The sequence below is a fragment of the Ochotona curzoniae genome, unplaced genomic scaffold (genome assembly GCF_017591425.1).
Source record: "Ochotona curzoniae isolate NIBS_2020 unplaced genomic scaffold, NIBS_Ocur_1.0 contig_1274, whole genome shotgun sequence".
Taxonomy (NCBI): Eukaryota; Metazoa; Chordata; class Mammalia; order Lagomorpha; family Ochotonidae; genus Ochotona; species Ochotona curzoniae.
Genome location: NW_024465023.1, coordinates 4854243 through 4880697, shown reverse-complemented (window position 1 = coordinate 4880697; position 26455 = coordinate 4854243). Strand labels below are relative to the sequence as shown.

The window sequence follows — 26455 nt, the reverse complement described above, 5'->3', positions numbered from 1 at the left end:
TGTCCAAGGACACAGAAGAAATGGCCCAAGTGCTTAGGAGCCTACATCACACGTGTGAGACCTGAAAGCAGTTTCACACTCCAGGAACCCTAGGCTCCCTGGGAACTTCATTATTATGGTGCACTATATGTTGTGGTTCTTCTTCCCTGGGAAACCCTGGTGAGCACAGCAGAGTTCCCTTGCCACGGTCGTTGGTAGAGAACAAAGCAAGGAGAATGAAAGTCATCTTTTTAAAAAATGCTCATTTTTTATTTATTTCTAAGACAGAGAAACAGAAAAAAAAAACTAAGAGGCACATGGGCAGACAGAGACAGAGAGAAGACTGGCATGTCCCATCTGCTGGTTCATTGACAAAACGGATGCAAGGGCAGGGTCAGGGCATGGAGCTCCTTGTGAGTTTCCCGCATGCAGGAACACGTACTTGGTTCTGCTGCTGCTGCGTCCCCAGGCTCACAAGCAGGGAGCTGGTTGAGAAGTAGGGCAGCCAGGAGGATTGTGGGAACTCATGACATGCTGACATGGACATGTCAGCTTAACCCACCCCACCAAAATGCCAGCCACAGGAACATTATCTCACCTTTTTAAAGCTCTGAGTATGCACTAAGGAGGCAGAACTGAGTTGGAGAGCAGAGTGGTGCTGTTAAGCTAACACAGAACAGCAAGTGGGTCTAAGGCCATCCCACCCCGAACGCACCCGATCTAGTCTCATCTCGGCAGCTAAGCAGGGTCGGGCCTGGTTAGTACTTGGATGGGAGAGCAGGGAGTGGGAGACACTCAATGGAAAATAATGAAAGGCTTGGAATACACATAGAAGGCATAGTGCCACGACAAAGGCCAGCTGGTGCAATGGCTTTCTGGAGGAGAGGAACCGAAGCAGGAAAGGAAGGCCAGCAAACTGGAATGCAGTATGAGAAGACAAGGCAGTGGGTCAGAGATTTCAGAACCTATCATTCTGTGGGGGCTAGTGGGCAGTCAGGGCCTTGGCCTTGGCCTGTCATGAAATGAGAAGCAAAGTGGGAGAGAGGAAGTGAGGAGATGAGCAGAGATAATCGAAGGATCCATAACCCTTGTGGAAAGTGTCATTTTGGTGACCGAGCATATTGACAGCCGGCAAGGATGGTGGGAGGGCCTGGACCAGGTTTGAAAGCATTGCTCTAACAGACGATTTTATTATCTGGCAGCTTGGTAACATGTGATATGGGGACAACTTCTCTGGGTCTCTCCCGAGAATCTGCCAGTCCAGGTTCTGACATTCCGACATTCAGGTTTGGGATACATTTAGAAGCTGACTTCATCGGAAGAGCACGTAACTGGCTCAAGCTGTCGAGCACCTGAGCAACTGCAAGACAGGAAATAATATAACCTCATCTGAGGGGCCAGGCAGTCGGAACAGGTATTATAGGTACTAAAGAGACAAGGGTCCGGCTTGTGTGTGGGGGGGATAACGCCGTGTCCTTTCCACATCTTGGTGAGGTGAGTAGGCAGGTGCATAGGAAAGTCAGGGGGTTGGCAGGAAGATCCAAGTGCAAGACGTACAGATGGGTGTAAAGTATTCTGACATGGAATGTGCTCTGTAGGCAGTGATGAGACAGCAAGGAGAGTGGATCATGAACAGTATCTCAGGGTACAAAGCAATCCAGGAAAGAGGAAACACCAGCAAATGAGACAGAGTTCTTGCCCTCACTATGCTGGAGGAAAAGCCAAGTAGTCCTGGGAACCAAGTGAACACAAGAGAATCCACACAGAGCTGGAGGTGCGCTCTGCTCAAAAGGCTGATGCCAGACAAAGGAGGGGAAGTGTGGGGAGTGACCAGTGCAGGTCACAATGCAGTGCTTATTGGTGCCTTTGCTAAGAGCAGCTTCATCGGAGGCTTGGGAGTGGGAGGAGAGCATTCAGTGAGTATACACAAGCTAAAGGGAAATTCCTGGCCATGACGTTCAAGCAACTTGGAGTGGCATCCAAGAGGGGAGGAAGGAAGGAGTGAGGAGATGGTGTAGTGCTGATGGAGGGAATACTGTAGCACTAAGGACAAACACCCAGCAGAGAGGGGAGCAGGGGGAATCCTTGGAGTTGTACTCTGGGTTGACTGGAGCACTCAGGAAACTTGTGTAAATGGAGGGACATAGCTTGCCAAAAGAGTTGCAAATGGGTGGTTTCTGGAATAAGTACATGTCAGCCAGGCCTTCTGGCTCCTTGAGCCCCTCACGTTCTGGCCAAATACCTGCCTCTTCAATGAGCTCCCACATCTGTTGGGTGTCAGTTCAGAGGCAAGATCACCACAGGGCCACTGACTCATATTTGGAACTCCTGACCACCCATTGCGTTAGCAAAGCAGAGATACGCTGCACGGAGATTAGATGGACTGCTCAAGGCCAGCAGACTCAGATCTGGAGCAGTGACGCAGTGAGTGCAAGCAATCTGCCTCTCAAGGTTATGTTGTGACCACAAGCTCAGACCCACGGGCAAGGCGGAGTGTGCTCTTACTGCCCCGGCAGCAGGAAAAGCCTAGACACGGACCCACAGCAGCTTGCCAGGAAATCGTGGAGAACGATGACAAGCCGTGCGTGGGCAAATGCCACAGGTTCCCACATGAAAAAGGCCAGGGCAAGGAGCCCTGTGGAGGGTTGAGGCTGACAGGGTCTCTTGTCTGAGATATCGAGCTCTTCTGAAGGCTGGCCAGCCTCTGTGTGGAACAGCCACCCCTACACCACACCACAGCCTGCTCTAGCTCTGCCTGTTTGAGCTTTCTTACTGCTTAGAGGACCTGGTGCCTGGTCAAGCCCGCACACTTAGAAAGCCCTAGGAAAGTGCGCAACTATGATCAAAATTAGAAACTGTGCATTACACACAGAGACAGACACACGGATAATTTGTTTTACAATAAGGCATGTGCCTATATCTCTTTATGTAAATGTGTGTGTGTGTGTGTGTGTGTGTGTGTGAGTTCTTTTTCTGTTGTCTGTCACTGAACTAGCTACAGGATGATGTCATCTGATACAACTCCAAAGAACAACCTCCGTGGTGCTTTGGGGCACTTCTGGCAGGGCAAGGCTGCTCCACCTACTGTTTTGACAGCAGTTGATCATGGGGCCATGGTCCTGAGCAAACTGGGAGCGCAACAACCATTTTGTGTTTCTGAGCCAGTACGTTGGAGTTGAGACTGCATGAGAAGCAAGGAAGAGAAGACGCAGAGTGGTTGCTTGGTGACCAGGGTCCCAAATTTGAAGGGCCACTTTATTTAGGGCTGACCTCTGCAAGGCACACACCCACCTCGTGTGCAGTGCATAGCCTTGACCTGGAAAGACCAGTGGAGGTCTTTGTGTGACTTCCTTCCTGCTTTTCCGTTGTCATGCTGTCATCTGCTTTCCCTTCAGACGTTGCTTCAGTTAACAAGATGTGAGCTGCCCCCTTCTCAGGCCCATTTCCCACAGCAGCTGCTCACTGCCTCCGTGAGGACCACACATCCTGCTGAGCTGCTCTGAGCTGTCCCTGACCCCAGCCTAGCTGAGAGCGGGAGAGCAGCCTCCAGGGTTAGGTTACAGGCACTGATGAAGTCCTGATTATTGAAAATTGAAGGACGACGTGCAAGTTGAGTGGAGACGTGCTCGTCAGAAACCCAGGATGTGTGCTCCCTCGGTAGTTTGGAAATCTCCCAGTCACCTCACTGAATCCCCCTGCCTCAGCTGACAGCTCCAAAAGCAGGAAGGATCTCACCTGCTCAGTAATCAGGCTGTGCAGCATACTCGGCTGATTGTCCCAGGAGCCTAGACGTGTGCTTTCCAAAGGCTCTGTGAGGAAAACCAACCATGACCACACTCCTCACCACACATCAGTCATGGGTGGACCGTACATTTTGGGTAGAAAAAGACAGATTGCACAAACGAAAGAGAAGCCAAGATTTCTTTATACCATCAGAATGACCCTCATTCAGAGCTATTGAACGAACTAAGCACCAACCCTCTCGATTCCTGCACTTGAAGCAGGGGAGTGACAAACGTTTAGCAAAGCCACCACATGCCCTCATCCACTGGCGGCCTGATGGCATGCCCAGCAGCACCGTCCTGGCACACTGCCTGGCCCATCACGGGCACTCAACAAGTGAATGCTGCTGCACGGGAATTATCACCAAAAGCAGGTTCTCACCGTGAGACACTAGCTTACCGGAAACTGGGAGGAAAGAGAACATTTGCCCAGAGACACTGCTGCTCCTGGTCTGGGCAGCTGCTAGTCCAGTGAGCTGCACAGCACTTCAGAAAGCAAATGTCACAGAGGTATGAAGAAAGCTCAAAGCTTTGTCCCCTCTTGGATTTTATGGCTGTAGCAAGTTTTCCTGATTGTGGGACAGATTTCTGCAAGCCCCGAAAGAATGGAGACGTTGGCAAAGGCAAAGCGTGTTGCCACAAACAGGAGGCTGATGCTGCTGATCTCTGTGTTACGCTGCCAGTGTCCCCTCAAGAGTTATGACAATACCAATACCACAAGCACATGCACACACACAGACGCGCTCAGAGTATACACAACATATGTGAACATGCAATTCCTGATGCATGTGGCCTTATATTTACAAATATGTGTACACACTGCAAACAAGGATCATGACTCGGGGCCTCTGTTATAGGCATTGCTGACCTCATCAGCGCCATGGGCAAGCATTGTCGTAGCTGTTGTCACTGGCAGTGCTGTGCGGGACACAAGCTGCTAACTAGAACCCTCTGACTAGACTTGTCCACAAGCAACGAGGAGGGAGTCCCTGGACACAGCCTCACCGTGGCCTCCAACTGCATTGGTGGCCCTGGAAGTACTGACATCACTTTAATCAGCTCACGAAGCTGTGATATTAACCAACTCACGAAGCTGCAGGACTGAGGTGTCCAAGAAAGCTGAGTTCCATTCTCTGCAGAGGTACATGGCATGGGAGCTGGTGGAGTCTGAAGCAGCACTCCCAGCACACAGCTCCACTCTCAGGAGGGCAGCCCCTCATCTCCGACCCCCGACTGATTGTCGCCTGCAAGCAATGTGCAGTCTCCAACACAGGTTACCTATGAGGCACCCTGAAGCTTCACAGAGCTTAGTCGGCTCCTCACACCAGGTCCTGGGAAGTCTGTGAAATCATTCCCATTTCACCGATGAGAAAACTGAGGTTCAGGGACATTTCTAACACCAGATGACAGATAACAAGCTGTGAGCTACAGGCATGCACACTCAGAGGTGTAGTTTCTCTTTGAGTGTCTCTCGCCCACACAAAACACAGCCACTTGTCCACAGGTACGCACACGTGGGACTGAGTGGCTCGGGACAGATGACTTGATGAGGAAGGAGAGGTTAGTCCAGCTTCCCTGCTAGGTCAGTCAGCCACCTTGCATACAGAGCAGAGTACGCAGGAGAGGGGAATCCTCCCCAGTGTCCTGGAGCTGGGCCATGCTCAAGACTCCCACAGAACTCTCAAAGGCATTCCCTTCCTCCCATGCCCGCTCCAGCTCTGTGAAAGCTGCCAGCTTTGTCTTGAAACTTGAAGCCCAGGGCAAGCTGAGCTTTGATGTGAAGCAGGAAGCCCACAAGTTACAGGGCGAACGCTCCTGAAGAACATCAGAAGCAGAGTTGGTCACCCTACAGACTGGACACAGGCCTCTGGTCAGCAAGGTCATGGTGCAAACAAGAAACAAAGCCCACCCCTGCTCACACAATGAGGTCGACTTCCCCAAAACTTGCCACCATTCTTGCATTCTGAGTGCACCATCATAGGTCATGGTACAGAAGTGCAGTAGCTCTAAATGGATCTGCCCAAGTCAACTGTGTGGCCATCAGTGGAAATTCTATTTCTATGCAGTCAGCCTTCTCTGGCTCGCCTCCATTCCATATGAAAGCATCCTTTAGAGTCCCATCTTCCCTTCACTTCAGATCCACTTTCTTGTGAATGGATCTAAGGATGGCTATGAATGAAGCTGAAGGACTGTGCTTGCCACCACCCAGTGGGAGACCTGGATGGAGTTCCAGCCTCCACAGACTTCAGCCCAGCTCAGGGCTGGCGGCTGTGAGCATTTGGGAAGGTAACCAGTAGTTGGAGGCTGTCTGTGTCAGTCTTTCCCCCTCTGCTACTCTGCCTTTCAAATACATAAAGCAATAAACACATCTCAAAAATACCTGGTTCAAAGACCAGGGAAACCATCACGGCCAGTATTTGGAAACCTCACACCTCTCCATTGCTGCCTAGGAGCACATGCATCAGTCATGAGAAAGCGTCCCAAAGAGGCAGAAGTGGAGATGGGAGAAGGCCTCTCAAAGGTCGCTCCTAAGAACTGGGTGTGGCAGCAGAGTGGAAGAAGCATGTCTGCCTAGATCTGGGGTGCAGCCAGGCTCTCTGTAGGATATTGTTCCCTGAATCCAAGAGTCACTCTCATGAGCATCTCTGTTCCCACAGGTGTTGAGCACAACTGACACTTTGGTGGGATGGCAATGCAATGCAGGAACTGGGACCATGAATCCTAACTACCTAGCCCAGACGCTAAGCACTACAGGAAACACTGACTTCACCACATCCTCCTGTGCACTGCCTCTTAAAACTACACGCAGAATCCATGCCATGAGACGCTTTCATGGCTTAGGGAGGGAGAACGTGCCAGCTGTGCTTGCCTTGCTACAGACCATCTCTTGGGGCACAAATGTCTTGGCACTGGAAAATTCTCAATTCATGTGTGTTTCATTAGTGTTCTTCATTGTTTGAGCAATGTTCTTTCTTGTTGTGAACACGAGTGTGCTTGAGGAAAACCACACACACACATGCTCCCAAAGGAAAATGCACATGGACTCCATCACCCAAATGGTTTAGCCTCATGTAGTTTCTAACGGTTTGCTCATGATTTACGACCGTGCATTTTCTCAGGATTCGTGGGTTGACACTCAGTAGCACTTATGCTCTTGCCAAAACAGTTCCGGATGTGAAATCGGAAAATCCCGTTTCCATGCCCTCTGTTGACAGTGGACTCTTGGAGAAAGCCTTTCAAGTCTTGAGGCTCAGCACCCTCACCTGTGAAAGGGCTCCCACAGTTGCTCGCAGCTGCCCCACATCGTGGCAAGGAAGGATGAGGTACAGTGTGTGTGTTTGCCTTGTGATGTGCAAAGGGTGATAAACAAAAAGCACAGCTGCATGCATCAGTACACAGGATGAGTCAGTACCCTGAGGCTGCTCACATTCCTTCCGAGATGCGATAAAGTTTGTCCTGTGTGACTTTGCTGGGAAACACTGCAGGGTCTGGAGGCAACTGCGATAGTGCTTGAAGAGGCTGAAACATTATGCTTATTTGTACACTTTGTTCTCTGATGTATCCCGAAGACCCAGAAAATAGCGCGTGCATGTCACACGGCCCGAACCTCTGAAGGGTGTGAGTGAACAAATCTGTGTGAGCGCTGAGTGGAAAAACTGCCATTGGAGGCGACTGTGATAGTTTCAAGTGCGTGAGATATCACACAGTGAAATCAGCCTAGTGCGGCACATGCTCTCCCTCGTGTTGAGGTGAGATCGGGAGCTTCTTTCTGGAAGTAAAGACCCCCAAAGCTAAGGGAGGTGAAATGAGATGGGTCTTCAATCTCAGGCAGTTGGACGGCCTGAAAACGCTATTGTAGGACCCACTGGAGTGGCCAGCGGCTTCTTCCCCAAGCCTGGTGGCGAGTTCTGCAGTGGGGAAGGAGTGTAAGTCTCACACACAGCTTGTATTCCTTGAGAACCTATTGTATTCCATGCGGGTATTTATGTTATTGGATGTCACTCTCACCAGGACCCTATGTGATAGGGTTTCCAAGTCCGTGAACTCTACCCGATGAGAGAAGAGGTGGCTTCACAGGGCCTAGCCAGCTGATTCATGGCCAAGTGAGGTCCAGAAGAAGTGACAGAACTGAAACCACGTCTCTGAGTTCACTTCTGTCTCTTGCCTTTGGATGTCACTGCCTTCCATCCTCTGTGAGCTTGTCTCCAGTGTTGCCGCAAGACGGATCTGTTGACGGATCTGCTGAACTTTGAAGCTACTGGAGGAACAGAGACACCACAAGGTGCAAGGGTGGCACAGGCACACAGCCTCTGCTAGCAGAAGTTCAAAGCATGATGTTGTGCAAATATCCTGAAACTGCTTTATTTTTGCCAACATTCCCTGCCTTTCCAGGGTAAGTGCTGAGCACTGGGAGCCCAATATGCTGAGTGACTAGGTAGCTAGCCTCTGGCTGTCTCCCATGCCCCTCTCCACTACACACACCAGTTCAAGCTGCTACTGCGCCGGCACAGAAGTCTACATACTTCCCCTTCCCCATGCTTGAGCTGATGTCTGCGAATTGGCAGAAGGCCTGCGACTTATATGATACTGTTACTGCAGCTCTGTGGCACCCTCTTTCGCAGTCGGCTGACGTAGCTGTGCTGCTTGTGGGCTCCTGTCACCCACGGGGCGGAGCTGGAGCCAGTCTGGGTCTCCTGACTTTTTCCTAGCCCACACCTGGGTATTGGAGCCATTTGTAAGTGACCCACGTGATGGAACCTGGTACACACTCTCCCTCTGTCTCTCAAAGAAAGGAAAAATTTGAAACATTTGCCTGGCAAAAACACCCAAATCAATGTTTGTAATAGAACTACAAAGAAAACAGTTATTGCAGGGAAAGCTAGACCCAATTGTCCAACAAAGGGTCCAGGAAAAGCCGAGTTCCACTAGGCAGATGTCTCAATCAGAACCCTTTTCTTTCCCCAGGTCTGCCAAGGCTTGAGAGCATTTTAATTCCTTCACAAGCAATAATACAAAACCACAAGGAGACGTGCTGATGTATCAAACATCTCTGCAGATCATCGCCATGTGTGGAAGTTTGGGTTCTTATTTGACGGCCTGTGCTTTCTGGTGCTTTAAGAGACGGCGTGGGAAACGCGCAGGGCACTAGCTCATCCCTGCCGAGTATGTCTTGGCCATTTTCTTGGCCAAACTATGGCAGTTACGTGTTGAAAGTGGTCCTCGTGTATTGCACCCACCGTATTTCCGGATGGGGGTTGGGCTCTACACCTGGCCTTTCAGGACTCAGGGACAAAAGCTGAGGAAGGATGGTGGAGGACACAGATGAGACAAGAAATTAAGAAAGTTAATGATTGCCGAAACTGATGACTCTTGACTTAATGAGTACAGGGAGTGCATTTTATGATAGTTTCCTCTATTATGTGTCTGAACGTTTGCATAATAAAAACTCAAAACTGAATGATGACATGCTTGGATGAGTGAGGGGAATGTGGGGGCAAAAGAGAAGAAAGAGAAAAGATAAGAAACAGTTATGTCTGTGGCAAAACAGCAAGCAAAACACGGAAAATGTCTGTGAACTTTCAGACACGTGCTCGTGGGTGTAACTCCAAGTGCAGATTCTGACAGACACAAGCTTGAGGAAGGGGATAGAGCTGAAAATGTCCCCTGAGTAGGAAACAGCCTTGAAGCACACTGTGGAAGCACACTGAATGGAGACGCCTTCCAAATTTCTGGTTCAGTCATACTTCAGTTTATTGAGGCATCACTTTCTCGCTGTTGAAGTTCATAAACAATTAGTTACACAGACACATACAACCACATTGTATATAGCACCATTGAGGCTCGTGTGCACCAGGTTTTCTCCTAAAGAAACAAAATAAGTGTCAGGAATGTTCAAGACCCATCTGTGACCTTGGCAGGGAAAGTCACTGGGATGATGCAGAGAGCTTATGTTGGTTCATAACACACACACACACACACACACACACACACACCCCTGCCTCTGTGTCAGCATCATCTTCCTCTGTGCAACCACGCACAGGAATCTGGCATTTCTTAGGCTCTTCTGCCTAGGGACCCTCAGCTCTCGTGGATGCATTGTCCTGAGCAAGGGGTGTTAGCATTTCTTGAGAGTGCCACCAAATAGCACAAAAGCTCATTGCTGTGCTAGAGTAAGGCGCCATGGTGACCGGGCAGTTTCCAAGATGGAGTGTGTGGGCATGCAGGAGGGGGCTATGGAGGGCCAATGTGTTTATGGCTAGTTCTCCTGAAGTTTTGTCAGTGTGTGTCAAGTTAAAACATGCACAGATGGGATGGGCACTTGCTGGGACAATGTGCATCCAACACCTCTGTGACTTAAACATACAACAATTCTGCTGGCCAAGACCTCTGTGATCTGATCGTCGACATTTAATCCTGCCTCTACTGTCTGTGAGTTGTGTACCACGGAGTTAATTCATTTATTCTGTTTGGAAAGTGGGGGTGATGACAAGAAGCACCATATTGCCTCACTGAGCTCTTTATCCACTTAGTTGACAGGTGGTTTCAGAAATTTGAATCACAGCGCTCTGTCTTGGCTAATCCTCCTTCTGGCACCGGCATAAGGTGGAATGGTCACCTGGCCTCATGTTAGAAATGCAATCATTCATGGCCCCGACTGTAGAATTATAATCACAGTTTCTCCCCTGCGACCTGCTGTCTTCTCCCATTTGGACTCTGTTCTCTATAGGCTATCAGTGTCTGCTAACATGCCTGTCTCCCTTCAGTCCTGAGAGCTCTAGGATTGCAGAAAGCAGGCTTGTCTCCATCAGGGCCCAGCCTGGCCTTCATTAGGCACTCAGAAGGATCTTTGCAGTCGATTTTCCCAGGATTGCTCTGCTGACAGAACCATAACCGTGTGAAATGAGATTGTACAAGTCTGCTCTCATAGCATTTATTGCAGTGACAATGATTAGGAAATCTGTCAGTAGGAAGTGGTGCACACACGCCAACGTCGGAAATCTCATGCAGCCACAACATGACAAGGTGCCTCTTTGTGTTCTGATATAGAAGGATTTGGGGATGCATTGCTGGTTTCAAAGCCCCATGAAGCATAATGTGCACGTTTGTGTTGCACTTTGTGTGTAGGAAATACTCGACCAGGGCAGAGAAAGCAATGCATCAGGTTAAGCCATAACCTCTGGCGCCAGCGGTCGATCGATATGAGCGCCAGAAGGAGCCTCCGCTGCTCCACTTCTGATCCAACACCCTAATGCTGGGCCTGGGAATGCAGTGGCAGATATCCCAAGTCCTGAGGTCCCTGTCGCCCACACTGAAAACCCCAGGGCAGTTCCTGCCTCCTGGCTTCACATTGGAACAACCCAGGCAGTGGGGCCATTTGCAGAGTGAGCCCACACAGGGAAGATCTCTGTGTCTCTTGCTCCTTCTCTCTGTGGCTCTGCTTTCATTGAAATGCAATGTATCTTCAAAAGGTAAAAGTGTCTAAACGGATTAGCATTTCCATAGCAGAGTCAGCAAGGGTGCACGTGGATGGAGAAGAGAGGCAGACTGTGGCAGGACAACATGGGATGGAACAGGGCAATGAAGAGACATTTTACCACATACAGTGTTCTCCACTTGAACGTTCTGCCCTGTGCGCTTTGTCTACTCAGAAGTACACATTTAAACAATCTTTTAGTCTGTGAAATGGATCACTTATTACTAAAGTTAAATAAGCACTGGGACTCTCCATTGCAGACATCAATGCATTTTCTTTCTTTTTTTAAAGATTTCTTTTATTTTTATTACGAAGTCAGATATACAGAGAGGAGGAGAGATAGAGAGGAAGCAGAGCTGCCGGGATTAGAACCGGCAACCATATGGGATCCTGGCGCACTCAAGGCAAGGACCTTAGCCACTAGGCCACGCCGCCGGGCCCATCAACGCATTTTCATGTACTTTTACACGGCTGATGTAGAGCAGTCTGTTTCTCCCATAGCACCATATGATGCACTTGCCCATAGTGTGTTACGATGATCACCTCTTGCTTGGTTTTTCTTCTGGAGACTCAAAAGACTCGTGGCTCTTCCATTTGTCGTTAAGAGTTGGCAAGATCATTTGCACTTGAGTATTCCTTCATGATGATGGGTGTTTTGACGCTCAGCAGAGTGTGGGCATAGGCCAGAAATGAGAGAGAAGAAAGGGTTCCATTAGTGGCGCCTTAAGGGTGGCAGGCTGAGCTGGCCAGGTGGGTTCTCAGTTGCCCGGAAGCCAGTCCACAACACTGACCCCAAGCTCCGGGCAGGTACAGGCAATGCTGAGAGTCAGCGTTTGTGGATGCTGGCCCCAGAGAAGGGAGATCATTGCTGGAGCAATGGAGGTGTGGGAGCTTACAGCAAGGCTGCATACAAAGATTGCCCAGCACCAGGAGCACAGAGGCAAGATTTGTGGTCTTTTCCTACAGCACCCCACCGCCGGGAAATCCCCAGCACTGCCACAGCCAAGAATCTCGCAGTCAAGATCAAAGAGTGCCAGGAAACCAGCCCCCTTCAGAAATGGCCCCTGCTGCCAAGGCCATTGCCTTGGCCTGAGCTTCTTCACACATCGTCCCACAGCCCTGCTTCTCAAAGTGTGCTCTCTGAGCCAGCAGTGTCTGCCTCTGCATCAGCTGGATCCTCAGCCAGACTACCTGCAGCAGAGACTCTGGGTGTGCAGGGGAGCCCTCGGTTGGATTGGGTACACAGGAGGTCCAGAGGCAGGCCCATATTTGAGAACCGAGGAGCTCCACAAAGGCCTAAACCACCCACATGCCCTCATTCACAGCAGAACACCACAAGGCTTGAGCTTTCCCTACAGGGCAGTTATTCACAAAGAAATCAGTTGTGTTTGATGACAGCATTTAGGCTGATAGCATGCCCTCTCTATGGATCTGCCTCACAATTATTAGTCTCACTAGGAGCTCTTCTCAGACTTTTTGCAGTGCACTCTGGCAATCCCACCTTCCAAAGGATTTGCTGTTTACCACAGGTTTCTGTGTTTTATGAACTAGCGGCGATTGCCCAGCACCTCCATGTGCACTTTTGATCCAGTCTTGACTCATGGCCTTTGGCTGCCTTGCTCTGGTGCCTTGAGTTACTTGGTTTTGGATCTTTACTCCCTGCCACACTAGTGGGTTCTCTTTATGTTTCTGCTGAATAAATAAAACCAGGAGGGCTGGAATTCTCCAGATTGTGCTCAACACCTGGCAGACTGACTGATAGAAAGATATTTAGAAGATGGGGAAAGGAAGAAGGAAGGAAGGAAAGAAGGACTGTAGGTCTGTTGGATAATGGAAGGATGGAAAGGGGGAGAGAGAGAAGGAAAGGAAGAAGCAAGAGATTTGTTTTAATTTAATTCTAATATATTAATACTTTCCTGAATATGTTTGTATGTTTGTGGTAAAGCAAATAATGGGTACATGCAATCAAAAATGTGTTGCCTTCCTGCTAGCACCAAATGTAAGTCTCTCTCTTGGAAGACTTGAGCCAGCTACAGGGTATCTAACTACCTACAAGACTGAGTTATCCTTTTCTTCTAGTTCAGTTTGCCCTTGAAATGCAATATATATTTTGCAGTGGCTCAGCATACTCTCCTGCCTAGAGGAGAAAACACACATTTCCTGGTTAAATTTATCGGCAACTCTGAAGTATATTCCCTCCAGCTACTTCTGTGTGACGGATGCTTCCATTCCATTTGCAGCTGCTCTCCACGAGGACACCCTCTCCTACAGGCCTCTCTCTGCTGAACAAAGCCAAATGTTAATAAGGTGTGAGGAACTAGAACTCAAGTACAATCTGAAAGACCCTTGCTTCAAAGGAGGAGTTGTGCCTGCAGAGTTCTGCTTCTGGCCTGGTAGGCCATATCATCCTTATATGGGGGATTTTAGAAGGCTGTTGCTGGTGGCAACACTGGAGCTGCAACTAAGGAGGGAATTTGTGGTGGGGAAGTGGAGCGGATGGGCAGAGTACTGGAATTGTCCAGGCCTGGGAAATATCTACAGATCAGTTGATCATGGACCTTGGTGTCCATGTGGCATCCTGACTTCCTCCTAGTCCCTGCTGGGGCCCTGCACTGTTGCAAGGGTGATGCAATGGGAAGAGTAATCCTGGGAATTTAAGAAGGTGGAATTTCACGTGGCCAAGGGTCCATCGTGACTTCCAGCTTCACTGAGCTCTAATTATCTCTCTTCAGGGTCATTCGAAGGAAGTACAAAAATAAGGCATAGAGTAACTCAGAAGGAACACATGAAGGCCAGTGGGACAATCCCTTAGGCCACCAAGGATGCTCACATTCTTTTTGTCACTCACTGCTGGCAGCAGGATACCAGTTCTTATCTTCCCCTGCCTCTCTGAAATGTCTTCAGAGACTGTAGTGAGCCCATGTCTGCTTGCCCTCACCTTGTTGCAGCTTTATATATGTATTCCTTCTCCTTAGACACGTTGAGTGAAACCCCTCATGTATACAATGATCTGCTTTCTAAGGTGTTGGTCATCCTTTCTCCTCTTTTTTTTAAGATTTATTTGTTGATATTGGAAAGTTAGGTTCACAAAGAGGAGAGGCAGAGAAAAAGACCTGTCTGCTGGTTCACTCCCCAGGTGGCTGCAGTGGCTGGAGCTGAGCCGATCTGAAGCCAGGAGCCAGGAGTTTCTTCCAGATCTCGCACACAGGTGCAGGGTTCCAATACTTTGAGCCATTCTCGACTGATTTCTCAGGCCACAAGCAGGGAGCTGGATGGGAAGTGAGCAGCCAGAACACAAACTGGCACCCATATGGAATGCCAGCACATGTAAGATGAGGACTTTAGTCATTAGGCTACCACGCCATGTCCTCCTCTTTTTCTTTTAATTAACTGCCTTGGGCCTGGTGCAATAGCCTAGTGGCTAAAGTCCTTGCCTTACATGCCCGGGATCCCATATCGTCACCAGTTCTAATCCTGGCAGCCCCGCTTCCCACCCAGCTCCCCGCTTGTGGCCTGGGAATGCAGTCGAGGACGGCCCAAAGCCTTGGGACCCTGCACCTGTGTGGGAGACCCGGAAGAGGCTCCTGGCTTCAGATTGGCTCAGTTCCAGCCGTTGCAGCCACTTGGGGAGTGAATCATCTGATGGAAGATCTTCCTCTCTGTCTCTCCTCCTCTATATATATGTGCCTTTCCAATAAAAATAAATAAGTAAATAAACTGCCTTGAAAGCTGTAGAGAATGACTTCTAATGTGCCAGTAAAAGTCGCCTCAATTTCAGATGGTCTTGAGGATTTCAGGGTTGTTGTTGTTGTTGTTGTTTTTTCCTCCCCGCTCAGGAATGTAAAATCTTAGTCTGAAAGCAGTGTTCTCTTTCCCTCCTGATGGGCAGTCATGACTGGCAGACCGGAGGACAGAGTCGCCACACAGCCCCTAGCTCACCTGGGGGCTTCTCTGGTCTCACTGTGTCCTCCCAAATTCTTCCTCCGCCCCTTATCCCCCTGGGCAACAGCATAAGGCATAGCCTTTGGACGGTAGAGGTGTGACGTCTTGAAACTAGCAGTGGTTTGCAAAAAGCGCTAGAGAACTACTGGCATTCCCTTTGGCTTGGCTCCCTCCGTGCCTCTGAGGCCAAGGGATCAGGGCTGGGGCGAGCAGTGCGGAGTGCGTCATCTGGGAGGCAGGCAGTGGCCCGCAGCAGCCCGCAGCAGCCTGCAGCACACAGGCCGCCTGTCAGCACTTTGTCTTGGAACTCCTCCAGGACTGTGACAAACACCTTTTGTCATTTTTGTACATTTTTCAGGCTCACATTTATATCCATACCAACAGAATAAAACATAAGCCAAGTGTCTGGAATCTGGAACCACATTACAATTCCTGCTAACTTCTGTGATTTTCATGCAAGGATTCCTCATTCATCAAGCCGGATATTTTCTAACCAACACAAACTGAGTCTCTAAGATGACATGTAGCTTTTTCAAAGTTACAAACATAGCTAATAATGAATTAGGAGAACACCCTCTCTTGACTTCCCAGGAGATCGTTTGTGCTCACAAATTCCTTGGAGTCTCTCCCACTCCGGCCACTCTGTGGAATCAGCAAAAGACGGTGATTGTCTTCCTCAGGCTCATGTTGTTGTGCTCAGCCAGGACGTTCGGACACAGATGGATTTATTCATCACACTAAAATCACTAACACCCGTCGTGGGAATGATTCTACCGTCTGATATTTCTGAGCGTGACAGGCTAGTACCCTGATTTGGGGTTCTCCTCGGGCCATCTGTGACTCTGGAGAGACTAAATGTGTGATTAAACGTAGATTTCTTCACTGCTAAACACTGATAGGTTGGCACTGCCCAGGAGAGCAGCAAGTCCTGGAGAGGGCGGCTTGGTATTCCGCTTCTCTCAAAAGCAGGGCGATTCCCCTGGGTCTGCGCTCCTGGAGGACCTGAGGGCCTGTACTCCATGTTTCACAGGGTGGACCTCAGTACAGTAGTTTAATTCATCACGTGATGTGCATTTGTTTAATGTGTGTTTAAAGCATAACCTATTTGCTGAATGTATGCTCATAGGAATGCCTGGCTTGGGACTAACGGGTGAACTGAGGAAACATGAGAGAGCCTTGAGAGGGCCAAAGGGCGTTGTTTTTCATTAGGCTCCATGCATCACGCTTTGTGCCATGGGGGGATTTTGAGGTGCGGATTGAGGTGGGGGTGTAACACTTGAGGTATACATCCTTTCATGTTAGTAACAGGTTAGCATTATTATTTTACTCTGGTGGAACAATGATAGAACATAGGAGAGATGTGTTTTGCAGGCAATAGGGGGCGGGGACCAGTACTACCTGAGTCTGAACCCCTTGCTTATGCCTCATCTTCCCCGTTGCCCAGGATGACATCCTCCGTCCACTTTACTCCCAGGACCAGCAACTGAAGGGTCTTTGTAGGACGTGCGCCAGGATATTGCTACAGTTGCAAGCCCGGCCCCTCCCCGCCACCGCATGCTTTTTTTTTTTTTTTCCTGTAGACAGCCGGCCTGGAGCCAGGTGAGGCCCAAGCTTCCATTTCAGGGGCTTTCTCTCGAATCTGTAGCTCTTGTTGCCTGCTGTAGTCCTTTTCAGTAAGAGGTCCGTCTGCCTGAGCAGGACAGCGGTGTCATTCATCAGTGCAGGAGGGCCGAATCCGGGGCTGGGGGCCGCACGTCGTCAGGGGAGGGGCCAGGGGGCGGCCCCCTTGTGACCAGCCCTGAGGAGAGGTCAGGAGAGAAGGCTGCCTGACGAGCGCCAGGACAGCAGCAGCTGCTGACGTTCCCCATCACGCGTCCGGGCCCAAGGTAAGGCAGACCTTTATACAAACAGCGGAGCTGGGGGAGTTTGCGGGGTACGGATGGGGAGAGAGTTTGGGGGCTTCGGGCGTTGCATACTGCGGATGGAGCCGGCCACGGGGGTGGCGATGTGTGGACAGAGTGAGAAGCAGCTCGGATTCTAGGAGAAACCCTAGGAAATAGGGCGCAGGAGCAAGAAAAGGGGTGTGAGAGCAGAGGCGCGAAAGAGCATGAGAGGGCGCAAGAGCCTGGCGAACTGAAAGTGCGCTGGGGGTAGCGGCAGAGGGGTGGAACACGCCGGATTCGCGGAGCATAGGTAAAGTAGGACTGGGGGACACTTTCTTCCTCTAAGCCCATTTTTTCAAAGGTGGCTTCCCTTTCAGCCATATTTAAGATAAAATGTTGAGCCAAGTTTCTTTTTTCTTTTCTTTTTTTTTTTTTGTCGTTTTTGTTTTTTAGGCTAGAGCGAAAGAACGTCAGAGGAAGCTGTATCAGAGCGAGGCTGCGCAGGGCGCAGAAAAGGCACAGGGTGGCGCCTTGTTTTTTTTTAAGAAGTTTCCATCGTTTCCAGCCTAAAGCCTAGACCGCCCCCTCCCCCACGCCGCCCCCGCTGCCTTTCCTCCCTTACCTACGCACCTCCCGCCCACGCACGATCTGATCGCCCTTAACCAGGTAACCGCCTGGGTCTCCACCACCACCTCCCGGAGCCTCTCACTGGAGGGGGTGGAGCCCGCAGCAGCGACTGTCGGGGCTCGGGTGCCGGTGGGAGGGGTCCCGGGGCGCTAACGGCGCGCCGCGGCCATAACGCTAGGCACATCTTTCACAGAAGTTCCTGTCTCATTGCATCTACAGGTGGAAGCTCGTTGGCAGACTTATTTCTCCCCAGGCCGGACAGCGACTTGATGGCTCAGGTTCCAGAAGCTTCCTTGTTGTCCGGCTCCGTGCCTCCCGGGAGCTCGGGAGAGGGAGGAGGAGCCTCGTCCGAGGAGGCGGTGGAGAAGGCGGGGAAAATGGAGGAGGAGGAGGAGACGGCGGCCGTGGACCCCGGGGACGCGTGCGGCGGCCGGGGAGCAGAGGACATGAAGCTGGACACACTGGGGGAACACGTGCCCGCAGCTAAGGAGAACTTCACGTGGAGCTGCCCAGGCGGCGAGGAGAAGGTGCTCCCTTCAACCCACCCTTACCGTTACAGCACCTCCTCGCTCGCTGGTCCACGCCGCAAGCCCCGCCCCCGGCCCCCGCCCCGGGTCCGCTCCCGAGGCCTAGCGGGGCTCCCGGCCCCACCCCCGCCTGCACCCGGGCCCCTGCAGCCGTCCCCAGCCCCGCCTCCACCGCGGTCCCGGGCTTGGCGTGGCTCCAGGCTCAGAGCCCGACCTGTACCCCGACCCCAGACGCGGAAAAGCTGCTCTGTTGACATGGCGGGTTGTAGGGAGCGAGGTGGCTTGGGGGATTGGTTGCTGGAGGTCGAATTGGATCAGGGTCCCACAGGCTGCTGTCATGTGGAGAGTTATAAAGCAGCCAAGAACTGGCAGAAGAACCTGCGCCTGATCTACCAGCGTTTCGTTTGGAGTGGGACACCAGAAACTAGGAAACGTAAGGCAAAGTCGTGCATCTGTCACGTATGTAGTACTCATATGAACAGACTACACTCTTGTCTCTCTTGTGCCTTTTTCGGCTGCTTTACTGAGAAACACATTCATAAACATGCAGAAACGAAACAGCACAATTTAGCCGTAGACCTTCATTATGGAGTTATATACTGCTTTATGTGTAAGGATTATGTGTATGACAGAGACATAGAACAGATTGCCAAAGAAACGAAAGACAAAGTTTTGAAATTACTAAGTTCCACCTCAACCGATAGTTCTCATCAACAGTTTATGACATCAGGGCTTGAAGAGAAGCAGTTAACCTGTCAGTCAAAGCAACAGGACTCCAAACTGGTAAAACCCAAGAAAAAGAGGAGAAGAAAGTCAGTTTATACTGTCGGGTTGAGAGGGCTAATCAATCTTGGAAACACCTGCTTTATGAATTGTATTATCCAAGCACTTACCCATATTCCTCTACTGAAAGATTTTTTTCTCTCGAATAAGCACAAATGTATAATGACAAGCCCCAGCTTGTGTTTGGTCTGTGAAATGTCTTCGCTGTTTCATGCTATGTACTCTGGCAGTAGAACTCCCCACATTCCCTATAAGTTACTGCACCTGATATGGATTCACGCAGAGCATCTAGCAGGCTATAGGCAGCAGGATGCCCACGAGTTCCTTATTGCAATATTAGATGTGCTGCATAGGCACAGCAAAGATGATAGCGTTGGGCAGGAATCTAGTAACCCCAACTGCTGTAACTGCATCATAGACCAAATCTTTACAGGAGGCTTGCAGTCTGATGTCACCTGTCAAGCCTGCCATAGTGTCTCCACCACCATTGACCCATGCTGGGACATCAGTTTAGACTTGCCTGGCTCTTGTGCCACATTCAGTCCCCAGAATGCAGACATGGCTGACAGCACAGTTAGCAGCTCTGACCGTGTACCAGGAATCCCTTCACTCACAGACTGCCTCCAGTGGTTTACAAGGCCAGAGGATCTGGGCAGCAGTGCCAAAATCAAATGCAGTAATTGCCAAAGCTACCAGGAATCTACCAAACAGCTCACAGTGAAGAAATTACCTTTAGTGGCCTGTTTTCATCTCAAGAGGTTTGAGCATGTAGGCAAACAGAGGCGAAAGATTAATACCTTTATCTCCTTTCCCTTGGAGCTGGACATGACTCCATTTCTGGCCTCTACTAAAGAGAGTAGAATAAAAGAGGGCCAGCCACCAACAGAGTGTGTATCCAATGAGAATAAGTATTCCTTGTTTGCAGTGATTAATCACCATGGAACTTTGGAAAGTGGCCACTATACTAGCTTTATCCGTCAACAAAAGGACCAATGGTTCAGCTGTGATGATGCCATCATCACCAAGGCTACCATTGAGGACTTACTCTACAGTGAAGGGTATTTACTCTTCTATCACAAACAGGGTCTGGAGAAAGAGGAGTCTTACCAGACCTCTTAACAGAAAAAAAAAAAAAAAAGAAATGATTAGTCAATGATTGTGAAGTGGCGTGTAAACCTACCTGGAATGGACAATGATAATAATCTGTATGACAGCTAGGACTTTGATGTAAAGAACCTAGTTTATTGTTACCCATGGGTTTATGGAGGAAAAAGAGTGCTAACTGTTGATCATTTTAGGGTAAAAAAAAAAAAATGAATACTAAGTAGTGACCGTTGAGTCTTAAGAAAGGGGAGTGTATAAAGAGGTTGAAGATGGTCACTTGAAGCACAGTTAGATGAAAATGGGAATGGGTGTGTTCTGACACTACTAAATGTCATTAGCTTTTGCAGAAATGTTGCGGGAAGTCAGGGAGGTACTACATCAGCAAAAAGCGTCACAATTGGCATTCCAGCTGTGGTTGGCCAGCCAAATTGTTTTAAAAAAAGAGAGTATTTTAGAAGAAGTTTTAAAAGCTTTAAAAGAAAAATATTTAAGAAGAAAGCAATTTTTAATATTTTAAAAGAAACCTTTTTTACATGGTGAAGAAATTTTAAGTTAGGTATTTTTAAAGGAAATATTCAAATAATTTTTTAAGAGAGCTCCAGAATTATTAAAGTAATGTCTAAGACACAGGAGATTTAGAAAGCCCTAAAGTTTACAGGGAAAGTGCATAAAACAGGAAACAAGGTTAAAAATTAAATGCTGTAAAGTTAAAAGAAAACCATTCCATGAAAAAGACAGATCTTACATTTTAATTCTAAAATGAAGAAAATATATATTTTATAGTTAAAGAATTAAGTACATATATGGAAAATCAGATTACTAAATTTACCAGAAGCTAAAAGTTTCAAAATATATGGAAATGGAGTGAAAATTCATTTAAATCGACAACCGTGCTTTTTAAAAAGTTTAGAACAATTTAAAAGTTTCTTTACAATTTTGATATAAGTTAAAATAGAGAATTGTAATATACAAAAAGAACCTTAGACAAGTTCAATTAGAGATAATTACATGAAAACTACTTGACTAAGGGTAAAATGAAAATTTTAAAGAAAAATATTTGCGTAAAAGCTGACAAATGGAAGAAGGAAAATTGTTCAAGTAGGAAAAACTTAAACAGTTTAGAGGTTATTATTTTTTTATTTAAGCATATTAAAACACAGACGGGTATAAGAGAGCTAAATAGAGGAGACGGGAGTACTAAAAGCATTGCGAGCATATATTTTTTGAGTTTAATGTTACTATTTAAACAAAATTTTGGAAAAGACACTTTAAGCATTACCTTAAGTTGTGAGATGGATGCAGAGCCTGAACGCTATCCCACCTTCCGTCTCAGACTCTACACCCCAGCTGAGTTCCTGAAGGAAGCAGAGCTACTTGAGAAGGATGAAAACATTAGATCCTTTCCCACTTAGAATTGCATCATTCATACAAAATTTTAGCTTCCGAAAAGGGGCTCTTGATACTTTGTTGGCTTAGACAAATCACAGCACAGTCGTTCAGTGTTAGAGCCTCATGGCCTGATTGAGGAAGTGACAGGAATCTGTGTCTGAGGACCTTGTCTCTCTCTTTCCCCATACTATGGAGAGATGAGACCTTTAACTTCCACAGTATAGCTGTGGGTTTGTGATTGGCAGTCCTTTTGTTCCTTATTCCATTTCCCTATTCCAGTCCCTCACGCCTGGTTCCTGGACCCCTCAGGACTCGGCCTTACCTGTGTCTCTGAAACCAGTCTCCAAGGTCCCTTTCTTGACTATTCACCTAGTGGCTTCTAATTCTCCTTTAAGACCCAACTCACAGGTGGTTTCCCTGGAGCATTCCCTGGATTCTCTAGGCAGGTGTTAGTTGGAAAATTGTTCCCTCCTCTCCCCATGTATCCCTCTCACTGTGCCTCCAAAGTACTTTGTCTACACCTCGGTGATATTGCTTTATTATACTGTGATTCTACTGTAGCTTTGTGATTGTGCGCCTCTCTGTGCCAGACAGCCTGAGAACAGGGGGCACGCCTTATTCACATCTGTGTTAATAAATGTTTGTTGAATGTGAAAATGAATTCCTGTTGTTTGTTCTTTCTCTGTAAATACTGTATTCTTACCATACATCCATTATGCTCTCATGAAGTGCCAAGTGTTGCAATGTGGTGTGATCAGTGTTGTATCCTTTCCTGACGTTGTATGAACTGCTTTGTATAAGGGGTAGTTTAAGAAAGGATATGTTTAATGAGGAAATAGCCAGATGTATGGAGAGACACCTCGTACCTGGCAGGTGGAAGAACACAAGCCTAGATGTCACTGGCAGCTGTTTGGGTGGAGGCGCAACAGCTGAAGCGTGCCTGAGCTCCGGGATATGTGTGCAGCAGCACTGCTCCTCATCATAGTCTTAGCTTCCCAGTTATAACTCACACTGTTATACTATACCTCTCCAGGGTATAGCATGCTTTACCCTACCCGTGAGACACTCACCGCTCCGTTGTGTTCTACATTACTCTGCACACCAAGGCTTTGTCTGATTAGCACCTTCGCTCTTCCACTATTGTTTGTGGACTCCAGGGGGCTGTAGATCACTTCAGCCAACCCCTGCCACCGCTCTCCAGATGGGCCAAATTAGTTTTCAACTTCTCTTTCTCTTCTTCCTATCCCACAAGAATTATTCTGAGGATGGACACAGAACTCAGAGCTAAAGTCTACTGTCACTGTAAGTGTACGTAGTCACTGGGGAAAAAGTGACTTCCCTCCATCCTCACTGCTACCCCTTTGCTGGAGCCTTTAAGATAGGATGATATAAATCTGGGACACTGAGAAGTAAATATCCATACTGCAAAGTGAAAAATAGAAACAGGAGACAAGGATCCAGGCATTACAATCTGAATTTTGTGGACTCATTTGTGCCTGGAACTCCAAAGTCTGCAGCTATCTGAGCCAATATGGTTTTTTGTTTACCTCAAGCTGAGTTGGGATCCTGTCACTTGCAGCTAAGGGTCTCACACTTGTTACCCAAGATATATAATTAGTTGGAGACATCTTTCTCCTAATACCACTAGGAGAGAAAAGCAATGAGTGACTTCAGATAAACTCAAGAATGGGGCTATGATACCTTTTTACAAATTATTTATTTGAAATACAGAAAGGGAGGGAGGATTGAAGAAGGAAGTAAAGAGAGAGTTCTGGTCACTCAAATGCTTGTGAACAGGGCTGGGCCATGCAGAGGCCTGGAGCCAGTAACTTCATGTGGCAGTAACCCAAAATCTGAGCCATCACCTACTGCCTACTCCCCAGGGTGTGCCTCACCAGGAAGTCAGAATAGAAGCATTTCCAATGGAAATCAGAGAGGAGACTGACACATTTTCCATATCAAAAACCTCATGTAACAAAAATAATAACTACAACTTGAGTATTAATTCAAAACTACGCATCAAGTTTTTCGAGAGTCTGTATTTTTTCAGAAGACTAAATTATAATTTTATAAATCATTTCTGCTCGTTCACTCCCCTAATGTCTGCAATAACCAGGGCTGGGCAGGCCAAATGCAGAAGGCAGGAATTTCATCTGGATCATTTATGAGGGTGGCAGGGACCCAGGCACTCGAGCAATCACCTGCCGCGTCTCAGAGTGCACATCAGCGAGAAAGTGGGTCAGTAGTGGAGCTGGGATTTTAAGTTAGGTGCTCCAATATGGGATGTGTGCATCCCAAGTAATTATTTGACTATTGTGCCAAATGTGTTTCACCTGATGTCTTTAAGAGGCAAGTGTCAAGTCACCACTGACTACGCTAGACTCCAAACATTACTCACACTAATGATGTGGCTAGTCCAAATGAAAAGAAGGAAATGGCAATATTTTGTGAATACTGAGATAGGCCAGGTACTATGAACTGCCATATATATGCTGCCACCTTCTAGCAACATTAGAAATATATATATATGTGTGTGTGTATATGTATATATATACATATATATGTGTGTATACATATATATGTAAATATATATGTGTATATATAGAAAATCTCATTTAGCCCTCACTGAAAGATGATAAATGTTGGACGTATTTCACAGACTGATAAAGCGATTTACTTAAGTTCTCTATACTGTTCTAAGCAGTGGAAGCAGTAATGAAACTCAGGTCCCCAAAGATAGTGTACATCCCATCATAATCCAGTACATGTAGTTCAGAGAAATATGTTTCTCATGTTGGTAGCAGAAGATAGCATGGACCATTGTGATGCAAAAGGCAGGCTCTCACAAGTCTGAATACAGATAATCTGCAAGGACAGAAAACTATCAATTTATTGCAATAGTTACTCATGGTATAGGTAGATTGTATCTATAGCAATGACTACCTTCAACACCAGGGCTCACACTTTGAAGGACACTTTCCCTATTCTCCCCTGATTCCTCCCAGAGTCCTTACAATATTAGATCCTCCAACTGGCAAGAAAGGAGCTGGTTCCTAGATGGTCCAGTATTGATTTGCAATGTGTGTTTCTCTACCACATTCAGTGAACCTTAGTTCACATCCAAATGCAAAGTAAATGCTATGCCAGGCCAGGTCTGGGTGTGACATACTTGCAGATTCCACAGGCCAAGACAGTTTACAAACTCTTAACACACTGAATAATTTATGAATTAAGAAACAAATAATGGAATGAATTCCATTCTACACTGAGAACTTCAGCTTCAGTGATAGACCTCATGTCAAAATTCGAGGATCCAAATACTCAGAAGAATGCCTTATTCACCCATTAGCATGCTTCTGTGTCCATGTGCCTTCTGTTGTCTTCATAGCATTCACAGAGGAAAAGCAGTACTGCTTCTAGCCTGAATCTGTAGTCCCAAGCCTCTTTCTCCAATCCATTCCTAATATCCAAAGGGCTTTGTTCCCAAACCCAGTCTTTTACTTGGGCAACAGCCAGGTTCTCTCTATGTAGAAAATATTCAGCTATTGGATATTCTGTATTTTTTATGAGGACTCCTCAAAAATTTTACCCCATAATCCCTACAAAATATTTCTCTGAAAGTCCAATATTGCCCCTGGAGTGTATATTGTCCCCAAAAGAGACTCAAAGCATGTCATAAGATCTCTATTTCAGGGTCATGTTTAAAAAGAAAAGTACAAAATCTTCTCTGTCCTTTCTTTCACTATGAAACTCTTCCATGCTTTTTAATACATTTCCACCTACTGCCAGATGCTAGATCAGTACCCTACCATCTAGTATCTACATGTATTGCTCTATTGAAATTACTCTTGCTTAAATCAAAATGTTTTTTCAAAAGTCATTACTTTCCCTTTCATAAAAAAAAGTCATAATAATTAAAGATGGTGCAATAACAGCTGCATGGCATTTGATGAGGAAGCTTTCCTCAAAAATCTAGATCATAATATTGCATGTCGGTATTGGTCTAGAACAGTTCTCTTTCTGTTATATTAAAAGAGCATACCACATCTGAGAAAAGGATGGGTGCATATGATGTAGCAAGTGGACCTGAACAAGAGATTGCATGGAAAGTGAAATGTTAGAAAAGTGCAGTGTATTTTTTTAAGATTTTATTTTTATTTGAAAGGCAGAATTACACAGAGGGAAGGGTAGACTGAAAGAGACAAAGATATCTTCTGTCTGTTCATTCATTCCCCAAATGGTCACAACGGTGAGAGCCTACCTGATCCAACCAGGAACCAGAATGTTTTGGTTCTCCCACATGCGCTCAGGAGCCCAAGGACTTGAGCTGTACTCTGCTGTTTTCTCAGGCCAAGAACAGGGAGCTGGATCAGAAGTGGGCAACTAGAGCATGAACCAGTGCCCATTCGGGATGCCAAATCTGCAAGCAGTTGCTATTTGTAGGGACAAGTGTAGAAAATTCATTTAATATAGAAATGAATCCCTATTCAGAATTGAGGTCCACTCAATGCAGAAGTGCCTGCATTCTGTTAGCAGGCTTTTCCTTTAAGCATATTTTTCACTTTACTTCTGAAAGAAGTAAGAGCTGACTGCCTGACTTCTACTTCCATATGATGGTATACATGTGAAAGCAAGCCTGGGAAAAAGGACAAGATGACTTGGGAAACCACAAATACTTGAGTTGACATATTTAATTTCTTTTAGAAAATAACAGGTGATACTGGGCTAGTAATAAAAACTTGTGCACAGTTCCACCACCCCAGGTTAGTCGGGAGAACTCAAAATAAATATTTGTGATGCACATAAAAAGGCACACAGCTGAAGATTTGCTTAAAGTCTTCTCTCTTGTTCCATTTTCAAAAGTCAAAACACTGTCTTTGACCTCCAGGTGTACTTAACACGTTGAAACTGCCAGCTCTCTGAAAATACATTTTCTTCTCTTTTAAAAAATATTTTGTTATTTTT

General features: G+C 47.4%; 1 protein-coding gene across 1 annotated transcript; it reads left to right on the top strand.

The window, feature by feature from the left end:
• The first annotated feature begins 17907 nt into the window (after positions 1-17907).
• USP51 (ubiquitin specific peptidase 51) lies at positions 17908-20501 on the top strand. Its single transcript, XM_041001374.1, has one exon. The coding sequence runs from the start codon at positions 17957-17959 to the stop codon at positions 20114-20116; it is 2160 nt and encodes a 719-aa protein (XP_040857308.1). The 5' UTR covers positions 17908-17956; the 3' UTR covers positions 20117-20501.
• The last annotated feature ends 5954 nt before the right edge of the window (positions 20502-26455 follow it).

What these genes read in the sequence shown, in the direction of transcription:
- USP51 (XM_041001374.1), top strand. Translation starts at nt 17,957, where the DNA reads ATGGCTCAGGTTCCAGAAGCTTCCTTGTTGTCCGGCTCCGTGCCTCCC.